This window comes from Psammomys obesus, unplaced genomic scaffold (assembly GCF_907164565.1).
Source record: "Psammomys obesus unplaced genomic scaffold, mPsaObe1.curated_primary_1811, whole genome shotgun sequence".
Taxonomy (NCBI): Eukaryota; Metazoa; Chordata; class Mammalia; order Rodentia; family Muridae; genus Psammomys; species Psammomys obesus.
This window is the reverse complement of record NW_026596244.1, coordinates 4005408-4025659: the sequence shown is the minus strand read 5'-3', so window position 1 is coordinate 4025659 and position 20252 is coordinate 4005408. Positions and strand designations below refer to the sequence as shown.

The window sequence follows — 20252 nt, the reverse complement described above, 5'->3', positions numbered from 1 at the left end:
AATTAGCAACCTAATAAATTCCTACTAATAAAGTTCTTTCTTAACAACTGTGAAAAAAAAGCTTTGTATCTTTTTTTATCATGAAAATCTATCATCATATCATTCTTCAAACTTATTCCTACTTTTCCACATTTATTTTATACATTATTGCTCTATTTCTTTGCCATCATTATGTACTCTGACTCCCACTCCAAAGTTATTATTGGTAAACTAGGTATCTGCAACACATAGGAGAGTATTTATAAAATGCCCATATTCACATATTCTTCTATTCATTCATTTTCTCATTCTTACAACATTATATTTACATAATTGCCTTTATATAGCAACTGAAAAATACTTAGATTGAGGACTTTACTCACTAAAGACTACACTGAAAGTAAACTTACAGGTACATTGTGATTTGTCATTGGATTTAGAAGAAAACAGAAGGAGATTTACTAGTCAATTTTTATCACTGTTATAGAATGCCAGAGAAAATGATGCAAAGAAGGAAGGGTTTATTTTGATTCTCAGTTTCAGATAGATCAGCTCATGTTCACTTGGCTCTGTGTTTCTGAGCCTGTGCTGAGGTAGAACATCATGGTAGAAGGTCATACATAGGAAAGTTAATCACTGGCTGATTTCCAGGAAGCAAGGCCTGTAAAATAAGAGGCTAGAGACAACGCATATCTTCCCAGGCATGCCCACTGTAATCAACTTTTTTCAAGTCGTTCCCAGCTTTCAATTTTTCTTGCGTCCCAATGATATCACAGCACATGCTTTTAGTTGATTAATCTACAAATGAAGATGGAGATCTTATACTCCAGCCACTTTTTCAAAGCTCAACAGGTTTCAATGAATATCTTTAACACATGAGCCTTTAGGGAACAATTAAGACTCAAACAAGAAACTACTTTCTCACACCAGCAAGAGGTCTCCCTGAAACTTTCTCACATAAGAAACATCGAAGCTTTCATCTGAGGGTAAGACATCATTCGGTCAGGTAGGATGAGAGTTAAAGTAATTTCCTAAAAATTACAAAGCTTCATTTTATGAAAGGAGTATGAGGCATTCATTGATTTGGCTGATTTAGACAGGACATGGCTGTGTAGGCCAGGTTCAGCCTTGAAAGCACTATGTAGCCTGACTTGTACTCAAATTCTTGACCCCCTTGCCTTGTTTACCCACATGCTAGTATTACAGATGTGACATCATATGTGACCAATATGGTGCATTTTGTTATCTTCTTTCAGGAATCTGAGAATTCATCTTGTTGGAAGTTGGTTTGGTGCTATGTATTCTAGTGCTATTTACTGGCCCTGAAGATCTGGTTGCAGTCGAGTACATTCTCATGTACACTGGTCTTTGTTGTGCAAACCTTGTACTACCAAAGTTAAAGTTAATTGGTTAATAAAATTGCTAAGGCCTATTAACTGGGCAGAAGAGAAGTAGGCAGAGCTTAGGTTCCCAGCTTGAGGTCTCAGAGGGACCATGAAGTCTGGAGGAGGAGAGAGGGGAAGCAGAGGATATAGCAGGAGGAGAGTAAACCAGAGGGAATAAAGTTGCCATGGAGCAGTAAGGACCATGAGCACATGGCCATGATAGCTGGTCTGACAAAACAAAAACAGCTCAGGCAGGAACAATTATGGCAAGTAACTTAGAGTGTGTATCTGGGAAATAGCAAAAATAGCTTTGAAATTTGATATCTGTCCAGTTACTGTGCTTCAAAGCTTATAAAATAAATCATAGTCTCTCTGTCTTGGTTATTTGGGAACTAGCTGGGGTAGAGAATCCCTATAGATTCTAATATTCCTTCTGCAAAAGCAAAGGTCAATAAAAGATGAGACTGGGGCACCAAGCTACAACAACATCAGGAAGGATTTATGGAAACATTTAAAGGAAGTGAGGTTTATCTTGAGGGCTGTGAGGATGTTTTAATTATGGAAATCACACAAGAAGACTGCTAATTCAGAGACAACTTTTAAGCCTGTGTATTTTTAGAATGCTGTAGGAATAAAAGTGTTATTGACAGTAGGCACAGAGGAAGAAGAAAGACAATTAGAAAGCTGGTACAGTGGATTTGCCACTACAGAAGGGACTGAAGAGAGATTAAAATGACATGCATAGTTGTGATGCACAGAACTTGTTGAGTGATTGGACATGCGATGTAACATAGAGGTAGGGAACGTTTAAAGCTTTACCAAACACATGGAAAACATGAAAGAAGGAAGACAAATTCAGTGAAATAGTTTTACATTTTGAATTCATAATATTTTGACACTTTATTTTTACTTTATACCTATTTTATATAACAGGCTTTACATTAATTATTTAAAAGTAACTTTAAGGCCCCATAAGTTGGCCTTAATTAGCTCAGCATATATCTGCAGAGACAAACACATTCTTCTACATAACCATAAGGCCATTTAGCATTGAGAAAGTTTAACCTCATGTATTACCAAACAATATAGACATTAAAATATCCCTACTTCAGGAAGTTGTCTCCTGTGCCAATGAGATCAAGGGTCATCCCCACTTTTTCTTCTAACAGATTTAGTGTGTCTGATTTTATGCTGAGGACTTTTGTTTTGTGCAGGGTGATAAATGTGGATCTACTTGTATTTTTCTACATGTAGACATCCAGTTAGATCAGCACCATTTGTTGAAGATGATGTTTTCCATTGTATGGTTTTGGTTTCTTTGTAAAAAATCAAGTATTTGTAGGTGTGTGGGTCCATTTCTGGGTCTTCTATTTGATTCCATTGATCCACCATTCTGTTTGTATGCCAGTACCATGCAGTTGTTATTACTATTGCTCTGTAGTACAGCTTGAGATCAGGGATTGAGATACCTCCAGACAATCTGTTATTGTACAGTATTGTTTTAGTAATTCTGAGTTACTCCTAGGCATATATCCAAAATATGCTCACGTATACAACAAGTTCGTAGCAGCTTTATTTGTAATAGCCAGAACCTGGAAACAATCCAGATGTCTTTCAAAGGAGGAATGGATACAGAAATTGTAGTACATTTACACAATGGAATACTATTCAGCAATTAAAAACAAGGAAATCATGAAATTTGCAGGGAAATGGTGAGAACTAGAAAAGATCATCCTGAGTGAGGTATCCCAGAAGCAGAAAGACACACATGGTGTATACTCACTTATAAGTGGATATTAGACAGATAATATAGGATAAACATACTAAAATCTGTACACTTGAAGAAGGTAAAGAAGAAGGAGGACCATGGGTAAGATGATCAATCCTTATTCAGAATGGCAAACGGGACAGATATTGGAAGAGGGAGAAACAGGGAACAGGACAAGAGTCTACCACAGAGGGCCTCTGAAAGACTCTACCCAGCAGGGTATTAAAGCAGATGCTGAGACTCTTAGCCAAACTTTGGACAGAGTGCAGGGAATCTTATGAAAGAAGGGGGAGATAGAAAGACCTGGAGGGGCAGGAGTTCCACAAGGAGAGCAACAGAACCAAAAATCCTGGGCACAGGGGACTTTTCTGAGACTGATACTCCAACCAAAGTCCATTCATGGAGATAACTTAGAACTTTTGCACAGATGTAGCCCATGGCAGCTCAGTGTCCAAGTGGGTTCCTAGTAATGGGAACAGGGATTGTCTCTTACATGAACTCAGTGGCTGGCTCTTTAAACACTTCCCCCTAATGGTGGAGCAGCATTACCAGACCACAAAGGAAGACAATGCAGCCAGTCCTGATGAGACTGATAGGCTAGGGTCAGATGGAAGGGGAGGAGGACCTCAGCTATCAGTGGACTTGAAGAGGGGTATGTGAGGAGATGAGGGAGGAAGGGTAAGTTTGGGAGGGGGCTACAGCTGGGATACAAAGTGAATAAACTGTAATTAATAAAAAATTAAAATATCCCTACTTATTTCCTAATTTTTTTTGTTTATACATTTTTTTTAAAACCCAGATGCAATCTAGAATCACACATTTGCTCAGTCAGTCTGCCCCTTTGGTTTCCTTTAATCTCGAGGAGCTCTTTCTTTCATCTTTCATGAAATGGATATTTCAAAAAACCTGTGTCAGTAGGATGTTCCAAACTACAGTAAGGATTTGATTCTTGCTTCTTCACTGTTTGGTTCTGGCCCTCTAATGTTTGACTGGGACACAGCAGAGGATATATTCTGTCTACCTCTTGTGTGACATAAGGAGTAATATCATAACGGATGGGTAATCTCGGTGTTAATTTGATAAATACATGGTGGGGTCAGTAAAGCATCATTTAGGTTATCTGTGATGGCATTTCTAAAAACATGTTGATCACAAAGACTTGTATCTAACGAATGAATACATATCCTAATGGAGTTAAAATGGAGTGACATATTATCATGATAATAGGTGCTCGGTGGAGCCTAATTGGAAAAGGAAATTACTGGGTGTGTGTCTTTAGGGTTTACCCTGGTCTCTTTTGCCATAACCTTTTCTCTGCCTCCTTCACAGCATGAGGTGAAAAACATCTCTGCCACATGGTTACACCATCAAGAGATTCTGTACAAGCCTACAAAGCCAAGTAAACATAGAGTGAACCTGCAGACAGCATCAAGCAAATCACTCCTCTTTTTAAGTTGTTTTGTCACGTTTGGGAGCACAGCCATGCCAAATATACATGCCAATCTGAACCAGTATTGGGGATGAATTAGATCTGTGATTAAAGCAGGTCCACTTGAGTTATCCACTACAAAGGTACCTCTTAGCTGAGGCTTTCATATTAAGAATTTTTTTTAAAACAAACTAACTCTCACTGGAACTGCTTAGTTATCAATGATCTTGGAGGAACCAGTGATTAGAAAATGATGGTTTTAAATGTTTTCAGTTAATCCTTATTTATTCTCAAGATGGCATTTGTCTATAAGACTACTTTATGTCATTCTTCCCTTCTCACTCCTATTTTCTTTCATCTGAGTTGCACCACAGGTTCATGGACTCATATTTCATACTAACATCTTACTAGCTATAATTATTATTACTTTAAAATGTACTTTTTGACACAGGATTTCTCTCTGTAGCCCTAGCTGTCCAGGACCTTGTCCTATAGGCCAGGCTAGCCTCGAACTCAGAGATCCACCTGCCTCTCCCAAGTGCTGCACCACCATTGCCCAGCATTCTTCTTTTTTTAATTAAAATTTTATTTTTATATTAATTACAGTTTATTCACTTTGTATTCCAGCTGTAGCCCCCTCCCTCATTCCCTCCCAACTCCATCCTTCCTCCTTCGTCTCCTTCCATGTCCCTCTCCAAGTCCATGGATAGGGGAAGTCCTTCTCCTCTTCTCTCTGATCCTAGCTTATCAGGTCTCATCAGAACCTGCTGCATGGCATTACTTTTTTTAATGTTTAACTTGCCTCACATTTAGCAGTCGGTCTCCTTTGAGTCAGTTTCTGAGACCTTTTAATATCTCTCATTAACCTTTTCTCACACTTTTATTTTTCTTGAACAAAATGCCATTACTGCCCAAAACCTGGAATGAGCCATTTTTCTCAAGACCCCAGTTCCATTTATTGGAAAATAGTTTTTGACAATTATGATCTGAGAAACTGTGTCCTTACTGCTACTGGGAATGACATTGCTTCCTTTTTACTTGACAGTGCTAGAATTTATTTATAGTTATCCACATCAATATCTATACTTCATTGATCAATAGATTTTTTTTAAATAATGAATTTATCATAATCTCTCCAGTTCAATTCCAGCACCACAGAGTTTATTTACTGTAAACGTGTAAATGAAGTATGGCGATTTCTAGGCCTGTGCTTCTGCTAGTTACAATAGGCTGACTCCATCCAAATTGGTGAGCCCTTGAATGACTGTGACCAAAGAGTAAGTGAAAGTTGAAACTAACTAAACCACCGAAGCAGGGCAAAGCTATAAACTTGAGCCAGCAAGCTGATCTCTCCTGTGCTGTCACTCACCCTCTCGTGACTGTGCTCGGACAGATGGAAATTGCAGGGAATGCCATAAATGGATGCATTTGTTCTGAAATAATGCATCTTATCTTCTGCTTCGAAAATGTTCACAGTGTTTGACAGTGACTCCAATACATATTCATAACCAGCACGGTTTATAACCGAGGGAAATTGAGGCAAGCACAATGGAATGAAGCATGAGAAAGCAGCATGTTAATTTTAAATTTAATTATAGATATAGAGAAAGGATGCATTTTGATAGTGTATGCTCATTCAACTGTAATGGAACATTGAAAAATCACACAGAGTTTCTGGGAAAAATATTAATTTGTTGAAATGCTTAATAAAACTAGTGGATCTGGAGAAAACAGTATTTAAAGATCTATAATGAACTTTTCTTGTACAGGAAGAGCAGCATTGTTGAATTCCAATGGTCTGTAGTAAATGCAAAAGAAGAAAAAGTACTAGCTAAGGGAAGGACTTTGATCTCCTTAATATTAATGTTGACATAACATCATCAAGCATAAATGTCACATGGAATTTAATGTGAAGAAAAACAATAGTGTGATGCACTAGCCTCTATTACTTTTAGTAATTTAGGGAGCATGTGTTACTCATTATAACTGCCATACCTTGGCTTCCACTGAAAGAAAGTATTTGAAGATAATTTAACTTGTTTGCCATGTTTAAAGTTAATGTTGAGTGTTTATAACAGTGTTTGCCATGGAATGGACGGCTCTGTGTTTGTTGAGTAAATTAACTTCTTGCTGCTTTCTATGGTGTTCATCTTTTTGTATATTTACTCATAAGTTGATGATTGGAAGTAAATCTTTTATCTTTGAACTTTATTTTCAGGTTCTGCTATCAAATATTCAACAATGAATAAGGATAATGAATGTTAGGCCAGTATCACACTTATCCATTGACAGACATTGGCAGTAGAGATAACATCTAGAATTTTCCCCAAGCTGGACTGAGCTCTCCTCACAGATTTAAACTTACATGTGCATTCCTGTCAGCAGGTGCAAATCTCTAAGTAGGAGAAAAGAGTGAATGTTACTTAGTTAATTACTTAAGTATTGCTACTATACTTAGGACATACATTTGGCAGAATTTAAAGGATGAACTTTAGTATTTGCTTTGAGAATATATTGCCTTTTTCCAAAAAAGCATATAAGTGGTTTTAGTTCTAAAAATTATGCACTAGCATTACCTGGTGAGTCCTAATAAAAACAAATCCCTATTTTGGTCACGGTCTTCAGTATAGATAACCTTATGTTTTGCTAATAAGAATATAAATTTGTCTAACTACTTGGAGAGGAATTTAGCAAGGAATTTCAAAGACTAAGGATGTGTCATTTCTATCCCTGGCTGTTTGCCAGAACCTAGTACCTTCTGCCTAGTGCCTTTTCCTGCCAGATTCCTGCCTTCTCCACTCAAATGACTTTATGGCTTTCCCACATGGTCTAGAGTCCCAAATAGATTACTTGTGAATACCCTTTCAGTCTACCCATTAGCCAAGTCACATCACAGCCCTAACACTATTCTCCAGGGACCACGACTTTCTTCTGAGCCTTTCTTTCTCTTTTGAGTGTGCCAAATTCCAGCCAGGGACTGCCTAGCTACTCCAGACTCTTCTCTGATATTCAGCAAAGCACTACCAGCTTCCTGACTGATCCCAGTTGCCCCAATCAATCTCAGTTCACTTTCTCCAAGAACTTTGACCAAGTCTTTGTAGGCATGAAACTATCACTGAAAAAGAGAAGAAAATTCTCCAAGCCTATAAAAAGAGATGACCATTTAAGTGTAACAAAGACACCTACATGCAGAACACCACGTAGACAGGACCACAGAAAGGTCAAATCACTTGTCAAGTCGGTCCATTAGGATAGCACCTATTAGAATAGCACCTATTAGAATAGCAATAGACAGCTTTAAAGCCAGAAAGACTGGAAGAATATATTTCAAGTTCCTAATGGACATTTATGCAAATCAGACTAGACTATTTCACAAAACTACCCCGTAAAACTTAAATGAGAGATAAAATTTTTTCCATGATAAAAGTAGATAAGAGGAATTTGTGACTTCTAAACGAGCCCTACAGAGGATACCAAAAGAGAGTCTTCAGTCTGAAGAGAAGGATAAACATCCCCTAAAAGGTTTCACAAAATAACTAATGTCAGGACAGTTAATAAAAAAGCATTCTAAGAAAACAGTACAAAATCAAGAAAGTGACAGGAATTAATACACATCTATAAATAACAATTCTGTTAGTGGTCTCATTTCTTCGGTAAAGAGACACAGACTAGAATACTGGAATTAGAAAGAAGAAACTGCTCTATTTGTTTCTTCCCCAAAACACACTACAACATAAGAATAGATATAACCTTAGAGCAAAAAGATGGAAAAAGGTACTTCAAGCAGATGGAACTAAGAAATAGGCAAGTGTAGCTCTTCTAGCACCTCCTCAGATATGTGAATGCTTAGCTAAAAACCTTTAACATGTGTACTTAACCTGGAATACTCATAAAGTCACAAAAACTAGGAAGGAGCCATAGGGGGTGTATCTCAAATGAAGGGGCATGGAACCCAGGTTATATGAAGAAGAAAACATTTTAAAAATTAAATGGAGAGGGTAACGTCAAACTGGGTAGTGGAGGGAATATGGGGAGAAATTGCTCTTATTAAACTACTTGAAGACGTCATAAGGAAATCTGCCACTATTGAAGGATCCTAATATAAACGTATATATTTACATGCCCTATAACAAAGAACAGTGCCTCTCCCAGATACATTAGTCTATCAAATATGAAGCTTAGTGCCAGGTATTGGGTACATTTTTTTCAAGTTGTTGGTCAGCGGTGTCACAAGACTCTCCTATCACTGCAGGTCATTACTATTGTTTACCCTCCAAAATTTTATGGTGCAACGCTAGTAGAGAAAATGACACATTCTTGAGAACATGAAGAAATCAAGTTGGTACAAACCTTGAAGCTCCATCCCTACTGGCTAGCTTTCACAGTACTGGGGATTTCTTTGCATTCTGCCAGGGGAGAAAAGTGATCAACAGCTTTCCTGAGCTGTGAACCCTGTGAGTAACAGCAATAAACGGCCTGGTAACATATGTTCACTGGTGCAAGGAAGCACAAACGTTACGGGAGTAACCAGCCACTTCGGATTAAAGTTAAGGTCTGTCTCATAAAAAAAGAATTTCTTCCTTGTATGGAAATCCTGTGACTGCCTAAGTCATAGTGGAGAATCCAATACTATTAATCTAAATGGCTGTAGAAATAAACGGTCCCTCCCATCTTCTTACCCTTCACCCAGAAATTAGGACACCTCATTTGTCCTGATCAAGAAAGCTTTGTTTTGTAATACATAGCAATTAATGCAGAGATCCATAACTGTTCAATGTGCAGGGAACAAGAGCCTGTGAAGAACTCATTTCTAAATGGTACGTCTATATCACCAGCCCTTGTCAGAACCAGAATAGACATCTGCAACAAAACAGTTCTTGTGAGGCATGACAGTGCTGTTGTACACAGGAATGCGTGTACAGCTACTGTTCTACATTCATGCCCATACAGAGAGTACTAAGTGAACTAAGTGAGTTTAAAAACAAATCAGAGGAAGTAGGGAGAGAAGAGATGTGGGGAGAGGGGAGCAATTGGAGGGGAAAATTGAGGATTTGATCAAAATCCAATATATACAAGTATGACATTCTCAAATAATAAAAATTATGAATGTCTATCAAAAATAATATATAGAGAAGAGATGAGAGAGGGGACTACAGCCAAGATACAAAATGTATAAATTGTAATAAATAATAATAATAAATGTAACAAATAATAATAATAAAGAAAAATTAAGATATAATAGTATATAAATTATTTGTCTCAGAAATTCTGCTTCTAGGAAATTTTTTTTCAGAATTAATTATTTATTTGATGTAAGATATATGTGTAGGCTTTTTAAAAATATAAAACCAGAACATTTAAAATAGTAGAAAAGTTTATTAATAAAGGCTTCTTGGAATATTGTGGTGATAAAGATAAGTGTACATTTTGAAGGTATATATTCCATGTAAGTAGAAAAATCAAAATGACAGACGGGTTTCTACATATCTCTATTTGTAAATGGTAGGACATCATTTAGTAAATAATACATAGTAATTCTGACTCCTGCCTAGAAAATAATCTAGAAAAGTGATTATTATTGGAGATTTTAATTTTTAGTCTTTACCAGTTAAAAAATACACAATTCAATGATCTCTATAATGTTCTTTATTTAAAATATATTCAGAAGCATAGATTTTTCTAAAATCTAAAGTTGTACCAAGTGTGATAATCAGGAGGCATTCTGGCTGTATTTGCATGTATTCTTGGTGTTCTCAGAATAGGAACTGGAGTCAGTACCTGGATGTTTTTTCTTAGGAAACAGACTTGGCAAATTATTTAAAATGTTATGTTGAGCAGAATGATTATATGTTTCCCAACTGCATATACATCTTATCTGAATTAGGAGAGATGTTCTGAGAGGTGAGAACATCATTATTAGTATTATTACTATTACTAATATTATTATTATTTTAGTTCAAGAAGGCTAGGCCAGGCACTTAGAGGGATAAAAGAAGGTATTTTTACGTACATAATGAAACAGTTTTATCTGAAAGTCTCACTTTCAAACTAAAACTAACACTTTCTTTTGGGAAAACAGTTCTATTTGTGCTATAGTCATCAACTTTCACTTAAAAGAATGTGAACTAATTATTTAATACTGGTTTATATTAAATGAAGTGCTCAAATTCCTAGTATTTCCCTATTTATACTACATGTATGCTTGCAGGTTTAGCTTGATGTGGCTGCATCTACAGTGATAATAATTGACATTTAATATAACTGACAATTTTTTTCACTTTTTTCTTTTTTTTTTATTAATTACACTTTATTCATTTTGTATCCCCCATAAGCCCCTCCCTCCTCCCCTCCTGATCCCAACCTCCCTCCCCTTTCTGCATACATGCCTCTCCCCAAGTCCATTGATAGGGGAGGTTCTCCTCTCCTTTTTGATCTTAGTCTATCAGTTCTCATCAAAAGTGGCTGCATTGTCCTCTTCTGTGGCCTGGTAAGGCTGCTCCCCCCTCAGGGGGAGGTGATCAAAGAGCAGGTCAATCAGATTATGTCAGAGGTAGTCCCTCTTCCCATTACTATGTAACCCACTTGGACATTGAACTGCCATGGGCTACATCTGTGCAGGGGTTCTAGGTTATCTCCATGGATAGTCCTTGGTTGGAGTATGAGTCTCTGGGAAGTTCCCTGTGTTCAAATTTTCTTGTTCTGTTGCTCTCCTTATGGAGTTCCTGACCTCTCCAGTTCTTACTATTTCCCACTTCTTACATAAAATTCCATTCACTCTCCCCGACAGTTGGCCATCAGGCACAATTTTTAATACAGTTTATTTTTACTAGAATCTCACACAAACCCTCAGAGATAATATAACTCACCAATAAGAACATGCTAAATTCAGTCATAAATTTAAGAGTCTAGTTAAACAAGTGTGTGTGTGTGTGTGTGTGTGTGTGTGTGTGTGTTGTGGTACCAAAAATACTAATATTCACTGATTATAACAATTAAATCATGGCATGTCAAAACATTTACAGTTTGAGAGGTTATCTTAGATTTTTTCCCCATGGAGTTATTTCCTGCTAAGAAGCCCATGAGTTCAGAATGGAGACTCCCTCTGATTTTGCAGATCATTGAAAATGACTCAAGACAGAAGGCATGTCTGCTCCCATTAGTGAGCTGTTGATCTTGTACAGTGATAGTCATGTTTTTAGGAATAGGCAAGCTTTGCTGTGCCCTAGGTGACGGCAGCTTGCTATTTGTACTTCGTATGAAAACCAACTGGAAGAGTATGATTGGCCTTTAGCTCAGATCTAGCCTCTGTTATCACAATGAAAAATACCCATGGAAGGGAGCTTTAGGAGATCCTGTTGTTTGGCTATTCTACACATATTTTGGTACTCCGGTAAATCTCTTAGATTTACTCAATTTGCAACAAGCTACTCCTTATAGAGGAGATAATTTCCTGAAATTAACACTAATTTACATCTCGAATTTTCACACACACACATTTAGTTAAATTCTCAGACAATAGTCATTAATGAAAGAGACAAAAAAAAAACTATTTGTATGTCTAGACAACTAAATGGCTATCAATATTAAATTATGTAACTATAGGTCCCTTAACCCTTTGGGCAGGTAATTATTTAAGACCTTTAGCAAATAATTTACATTTATTGAGTTTATACATGAGTTAAATTATCTTACATGCTCTGTATACAGAATATTATATATGTAGTATACATTAATTGTCAACTTACTCAAATGGCATAGAATTAATAAACACATGCCCTCAAAACATAAGTTCTATGGAGCTAAAATTAGGAATGGCAAGGACGAACATTTTTAACAAAGATGTGCAAAAACAAAACGGTTTTATTTTAAAACTGAAAGCAAACAGGTACGGAGTGAACCATTGCGACCATCGAGGACGTCCTATGCACCTCCACGCCTTTTTATCAGGCTCATAGACTGGAGTCTTTTCATCTCCTCTCTGAGTCTATGTCGGCATTATCAACATGCTGAAATTTTTTATGCAGCTGTTTATATTACTTCAGGGAACATAACTTGTTATTTATGCCAGCTTTGTAATTCCATATGTTTGAAGGCACAAGAGAAGATTGTTTCTATAATTATCAGAGTGGTTTTCTGCTCTTACCAACATAATACAGTTGTTAGCTTGTAGAATACACACTGAAGGTCTGCTTTAAAGTGTTTTCTCAATAAGCTAACAATATGGACAGGTGGTACATGCTATTCTGCACAACAACTTACACTAAAGATCACAATTCACTCAATTTTTAAAAACAGTTTTTAGCTTTGTCTCTGATGGAGTGCACTTAGATCCAGTTACCTTTGTTTATACTAAAAATAGGAGCCTTGAAACATTTCATCTATCTAAACCTTCCAGACTAAAAATAATTTAGTGAAGGTAAGATTGATGGGTTATGCTTGTCAAAACATTGAGTGTAATTATTTTTTAGAAAACTAATTTAGTTACTTAAAATCCTAAACAAATCTTTCTTATCTAACTGATCACGCTCATCCATCCTTATACAATAATATTTCAGATTTTCTTCATAACTACATTGCCATGACTGATACCAATATACCCATTTTAGAAATGGGTAGGGTAAGGCCAATCAATGAAAATTCTTTTTTTTTTTTTTTCTGAATGTGAATCATGATTACTTAGGAGATAAACAAGAAAGCAGACACGAGGTAAGATGATCAATCCTCACTTAGAAAGACAAATGAGATGTGCATTGGACATATGACAGGAGTCTACAGCAGAAGGAATCTGAAAGACCCTACCAAGCAGCGTTTCAAAACAGATACTAAGACTCATAACCAAACCTTCGGGAGAAGGGGAGTTAGTATGACAGGGAAAGGATAGGAGCCCCACAAGGACCAAATATATCTGGGCACAGGGGTTTTCTCTGAAACTGTTTCTCCAACCAAAGACCATGTATGAATATAACCTAGAACTTTTACTCAGACGAAGCTCGTGGTAGCTCAATAACCAATTGGTTTCCCATAGTAAGGGGAACAGGGACTATCTCTGAAAGGAACTCAATGGCAGGCTCTTTGACTCCCCACCCCCCAAGGGAGGAGCAGTTCTGCTAGGCCACAGAGGAGGACTTCGCAGCCAGCCCTGAAGATACCTGATAAAACAGGGTCAGTCGAAAGGGGAGGAGGTCCTCCCCAATCCGTGGACTTCGAAAGGGGCAGGGAGAAGCTGAGGGAGGGAGGGTGGGATTGGGAGGGAATAAGGGAATGGGATACAGCTGGGATACAGAGTTAATAAAATGTAAATAATAATAATAATAATAATAATAATAATAATGATGATGATGATGATGATGATGATGATGATGATGATGATGAAAAAAAGGAACAAAAAAAGATAATTCTTATATAAGGATGGGCCCAGAATCAAATGTGCATGAGGGAAGGGAACAGTGAGGACAAATGACACTAACATGGCAAACAAAATGTTCTTTTGTTAGAGCAGCTTCATTACACAATACCTCATATACTAGATGTATCCTCACTCTTTGGCTCCCTCATACGGAAAGTTGATGCCTTCACCACAAATCCTGCTACTGACACTAAGCTCTATTCTTACTTGAAATACATGTAGACTGTGATTTGCTTTCCATCCCCAGATTTCTTCTTAAACCACAGCAATTTCGTGCTCCTTCCCAGGGGTGTAAAGAATAAAATTGTGAGTCTTTCAGACTCACAAAAAGATCAAATGAGGTTGACATTCTGTCACCTCCTTCTAGCCCTGACACTGTAACGCAGGATATTATGTCTTCTCCATCTCCTTAGAGCCACATTTCGACGTCTGTCTGTCTGTGTCATTTTTCTCTCTTGCCTTCCCACCTGCTCCTCTTCCTTCTTCCCCTTTCCCTTCCCTCCCTCTCTCCATTGTTGCTCCCTCTTTTTCTCCCTTACTTCTTTCAATCCTCCTCTAACTCTCTACCTGACCCAGTCATGATTTGCTGTTTAATATGGACCCCAAGTACAGTTATGAAATGTTACTAATGTTCCCAAGGTCAGAAATATTATGAAATTTCAAAACACACATAATTACTTCATTCAGATATGAATTAAAATCAGGTGGTTCTGAATTCAGTAAGGAGGAGGTAATATTATGAAATAAGGTGTTTTTCAATAGAAATACAATAAAATAAAATGATGTATTAGCACCTTATGAAATGCTGTGCCTAGACATTTGTAGAAACCTGACCCGGTATTTACTCTGGGAGCCATGCTTTAATATCTGCTAACTTATCATTTGCAGATGCTTTTTAGAACATAACTATAGTTTCAGTGTCTTTTAGAATAGTGTGTTTACAGAAATAGATTTCTTACTCTTGAATTAGAATTTCATTTTTTTAATAATTTTACTGGCTCTAATAAGCCTTTTCAAGGGTTTATCCATTCTCTTCTAGACCACTTTATTAGATTTCTGTTGTTGTTATAAAACATGACTACAAATATAGTTGCTTGCATATACTATTTTACTGAATTATGGTTTGGAGGTCAGAAGTACAAAATGGGATTTACTGGGCTAACAAAGTTGTTATCAGGATTACTTGCATTCTGAATCCACAACTTGCCTTTTTCAGCTGCATGGCTAATGCCCTCCATCTCCTCAATCCCTGTTTCTATCAACACATATTCTCTAGCTCTTCTGCCTTAACATTTGTAATTGAAGATGCAGCTTCTAGCACCGTAAATTTTGTACCTCCTGCCCAAATTCATATAAGTATAATAACACTCCAAAATAGGAGACATTTTTCTTCCCATGCTGCAAGACTTGCTGACTAATTTCAACCTAGAGGAATCACAGGATCTTCTCTTTGTGATGAGTTTTCTGTTGTCTATTTCCGTTTTCAGTCTCAGGATCCAAGGCAAACCATTTGTATGCCCAGGGAAGAATTTATACAGAAGATGACAGAGACTGTGGGCTGGGGCACAAAGGAAGAATATGGAGAACTCTTTGACAAAGTGGATGTGGCCCGGGCTGGCTTAGTTGACTGGGACAAGCTGACTTCATTTATACTGCTATCACTTTACGAGAGAGATGAAAGAGCCAAGGCAACAGTGATTCCCCAATGGAAGGACCTGGAATTCCTCCCAGGAAAACACAAGGATACCATCCAGAAAGTAGTTTTCTTAAAAAGTTCCAGTCGTTACTTGACTATTAGCAAAGAAGGCTTGCTAGGAATCTGGGGAGAGAACTTAAAGTTGCAAGAAACAGTTCCTATCACTTCAGATGCCACCAAACTCAAATACCTGTGGGTGACAAGCTTAGTTTCTCTGGAAAATGTTAACAAGGTACAAAATGTTTATAAACACACTTTCTACCTATGGAAACAAAAAAGAACAGAAAATGGTAGGATAGAGCTCCTGGCCAGTATCAAGTATGACATGAGCAGTGACAGAGAGCCTCATCCATCTTTGGTGCATCTCATTTTACCTGGAGGAGACATGAGCAGAAGTACTCGCTTTCCAAAGCCTTTCTCTTGGGTGTCTTAAAACGACATCACAGATAATCACTCATGTCTTTTTCATTTTGAATATGATTAACTTTCAATATCATTAGGGATAGATGATACTGGTGGATGTAGGAATAAAATAGGAAAGAAAGGATGCTCAAATGCCTTTCAAGGTTAAAGAATTTTGTTTTGTATTGGGGAAAGCCTGATGTTGGTTTAAGCCTGATTTTGTACTTTTTTAAGATTTATTTATTTTATTATGTATCCCATGTTCTGCAAGCATGTACACCAGAACTCCAGAAGTGGGCACCAGATCTCATTATACATTATTCTAAGCCACCACGTGGTTGCAGGGAATTGAGCTCAGGCCTTCTGGAAGAGCAACCAGCGGTCTTAACCTCTGAGCCGTCTCTCCAGCCCCAAGCCTGATGTTGGAATTTATGCTACTATACATACTTTTATAACACTGCTAAAGGCTTTCAGAAAATAACTTTGGAAATTTATTTTCATGTCTGCTTTGTATACCAATTTCACTAAATCCACCAAATATCCTTTGGTTTTTCTGTCTGGCTACTCTAGATAGCAGTGGCTTTTACAAGCAAAGAGATTTGTTTCTATGATCTACTGTCTAAAGAGGAATTTCCTTGTCAATACAAACTACAAGGCCTGAAAGGAGCTCCCATCTGCATGGATTATTGGTATGATCCTCTTGATCCCAAAGAATCCATTCTTTCTTTTGGGGATATAACTGGAAAGGTAAGTGAGGGGGAAGATAAGACTTCACAATAAGGATTTAATCCTCAAACTGTAGCTCAAATTCAAATGCCTTGAGTATGACCTTCTGTGTTACAAAATATAAGGTTATAGCCATTAGACCTGGAAGAGATGGGTAATACTACAATTCCACCTTTTACTTATAAAATACAAACCTTTATTATGATCTTCTGGTCTGTACGTAGTCATTTTTTTTTCTAATTTAAATGCTTACAAACTTTACATTATGAAATAATTCATTAGATCCCAATATTAATAAATATTTATCATTAAATGTCTGAGTTTACTTTCCATGGGCCTTTAAAATTAATTGTTTTGAAATGGGGGATGTCCTTTGTCAGCTGGCTAAGAGAGTACTTATGTTTTGTATCACATAACAAAAGTGTAGAGGCATCAAAGATAGTAATACTGAACTTGTGATATTGGATACAGTTACTTCTCCTTTTATGAAATTGCACCCTGGATGAGAGTAATCATTACTTACTCAATGACATTGAAGTGTGACCGACACTGAAAAGGCTTTAGCAATCGATTCTCTTTCACTACTGTGGAATGCACCTGTTCTTATTCTTTTCAGTGGCAAGTCCTTCTTATAATGAAAAGCTATGCTTGGAAACCACTTTGCCAACTCTATTGTTGTTCTTCTACTGTCACTGATTACAAGGTTTAAGTAATATTGGAGAAGATTTTCTTAACTCATGATCCATTCCTTGTTAATCTTAAAGGACATAGAACTGTCGAACAGCAGTTACACTGCCTATGCTTTCTTCTTTTTTAATGGTACAAGGTTCAAGCAATTGCCTTCACAGCAGCCATGATTTCCCTTTTTGAACGACCTGCTAATGCATGTGATGATGAAGAAGCCACCATGACCATTGACTGGGCAGAGTTGCTCTCTGGATGTCACAAATGTTGTCACGTATTACAGCATACATTTCATCATGGATACTGGGTCAGGCAAGGTACTGAATTTGAACGGTAACTGGAGAAACAGCCATTTTCTTCTACATTTATATTTGTTATTGAAAAATGTTTCACCTTGAATGTTTACACACAGAAACCAATAATTGGTTCTCAGGTGGTTTTGGCCTAGACTCACTTTATCTCCTGAATGCTAGCAGGAATTACTTCTTTTATTCTAAAATATATGTTTCATCCAATTAATTCAGGTGAACTATGCACTCAGAAATCTCAGAAAAAGAAAATAAAAAACAGAAAATAGCTGAATAGAATTTATTCAGCTTCAATTTCATTCTGATCCTAACCTGTGTCAATTATTCAAACACTGCTTAGTGAAAGAATGTAGTGAATTCCTCAACAGTGCTTTTTTTTTTTTTTTAACATTTTTGTGTTCTTATGAGAAACATTAGTTGTCTTTTTTATGGTGTAATTTTCTTTTCTTCTCTTTCTGTATTTTTTAACCTTTTGATTAATTTTACTAACAATTTATTTTGTTTATTATAGCAATCAATTTTATTATTTTTGTTGTGTATGCATATATTTTTAATTTTTAAAACATTTTATAATAAAGGTCACTTCATACCCATTTTTTCCCTTTTTCTCCTTTGTTTTCTTCTTTCTTTCTTTAGAGGAAGTTCTTCATACCTCTCAGGCTGGCATTGGTCATGAGGTTCTTCTCTCTCCACCTCCAAATTATAGATAAGCTATCTCAGACTCTTTCTGCATCTTTCTCTCTCTCTTCTCACTTTCCTTTTAAGCCCTCCCACCTTCCCTCCTTTCCGCTATCACTCCTTTCCTCCCTTTTGATATCATGTCTGAGTTCTTCTTGTCTAGAGTGAATGAGTAGCATTCATTCAATGAGTTGGGAAAAAGAAAACTGGATATTTTCGGATCATCTCCTATTGTGACATGCACAAAATTGTGTGTCAAATTTTTGTAACACCAAAATTAGAATCAGTGTACTGGAAATGAACTGAAGTAAGATATAGAAGCTGCTTTTGAATTCAGTGCTATGTGTTCACTTATAAACGAAAGAATAAACTATGAACAGAAAACAGTAGGATAATTCTTCCTCAGTTTCATTTAAATCTCTTAAAAATCAGTGTTAATAGCACAGGATACTGTCTCTGAGTCATTTGTCTTTTTGTTTACTGTATGAGACTGTTCTTTAGGTCAGGGTAAATTTGCTTCTAAACATATTTTTACCATTTCATTTTCACCTGTTGATAAACAGTACAGAATTAAGTCAGAGTAGAGAATGTATCTATGACCTAAAATATCCAGTGTGAGAATATACCTTTTAAAATTACTGTAAACTAGGAACTAGCTACATAAAAGTATCTGCATATAGCCATGTGCCGTGGTGCACAGCTGTAATTCCAGTACTCAGGAAGGCAGAGTCAGGCAGATCTCTGTGAGTTTGAGGCCACCCTGGTCTACAAATCAAGTTCAGGACAGCCAAGGCAATACAGAGAAACCCTGTCTCTAAAAACAAAACAAAACAAAACAACTCTCCTAAAAAAGTATATGCATATGTGTGTACATATATATGTATATATATATATTAACGGTATAAATGCTGATATACAATTATGTATATACTAGTGATATATGATATAAATACTAATGATAAATATGTAATGATTATATATATGTATGTGTGCGTGTATGTGTGTGTATTAGGGTTCTGTAGAGTAAGAACCAATAAAATGTGTGTACATGTATGAATATAAATATGTATGTACATATCTATATACATAGATATGTACACACATATGTATCCAATAAACATAATTTTCACACTGAAGGGGCTGAGTATTGGTAGCCGATCAGTACAGGAGGTCAATGCCGAAGCACTTTTAGCCTGGTACAGAGGGTTCCCGGAGAGCTGGTAGTCTTTTTTCCAGGGTTCCAGTGTCAGTGAAGGGCAGTACAATGGTAGCAACAGGTGAGACGAGCATGCCAACAGGTAGAAAAACTCACAGTGACATATAAAGGCAAACAAGAAAAGCAAGGAAGCTTCCCTGAGATCTTATTCTATCTTCTTATCTAGTTGACACCTACATTCAGGATGGGTATTTCCCTTTTCTTCTTCTTTTGTTTTTGTTTCTGTTTTTTCAAAACAGGGATTTTCTGTGTGTCCTTGGCTGTCCTGGACATGTTTTGTAGAACAGGCTGGTCTTGAACTCACAGAAATCCACCTGCCTTTGCCTCCCCAAGTGCTGGGACTAATGCTGTGGGCCACCATGCTTGTCTGTGTATTTCCCTTTCAGTGAAGGTAATAAAGAAAATTCCTCATAGACACACATAGTAATCAATATGGCTTAGATAATCACGCTCATATATGCCCAGAGGCTTGTATTAAGGGGTATTCTAGGTCTTGTCAAGTTGGTAATAAATATTAAACATCACGTATCTATCTATCTATCTATCTATCTATCTATCTATCTATCTATCTATCT

At 36.8% G+C, this 20252-nt stretch overlaps 1 protein-coding gene across 1 annotated transcript in view; it reads left to right on the top strand.

Moving 5' to 3' along the window:
- Nucleotides 1-20252, top strand: part of Wdr49 (WD repeat domain 49) — a 161008-nt gene that overhangs the window by 15987 nt on the left and 124769 nt on the right. The window contains exons 2-4 of the mRNA XM_055596556.1: nucleotides 15455-15895; nucleotides 16636-16812; nucleotides 17618-17792. Of these exons, the coding sequence (XP_055452531.1) occupies nucleotides 15455-15895; nucleotides 16636-16812; nucleotides 17618-17792 (793 nt within the window). The remainder of the gene's footprint in view (nucleotides 1-15454; nucleotides 15896-16635; nucleotides 16813-17617; nucleotides 17793-20252) is intronic.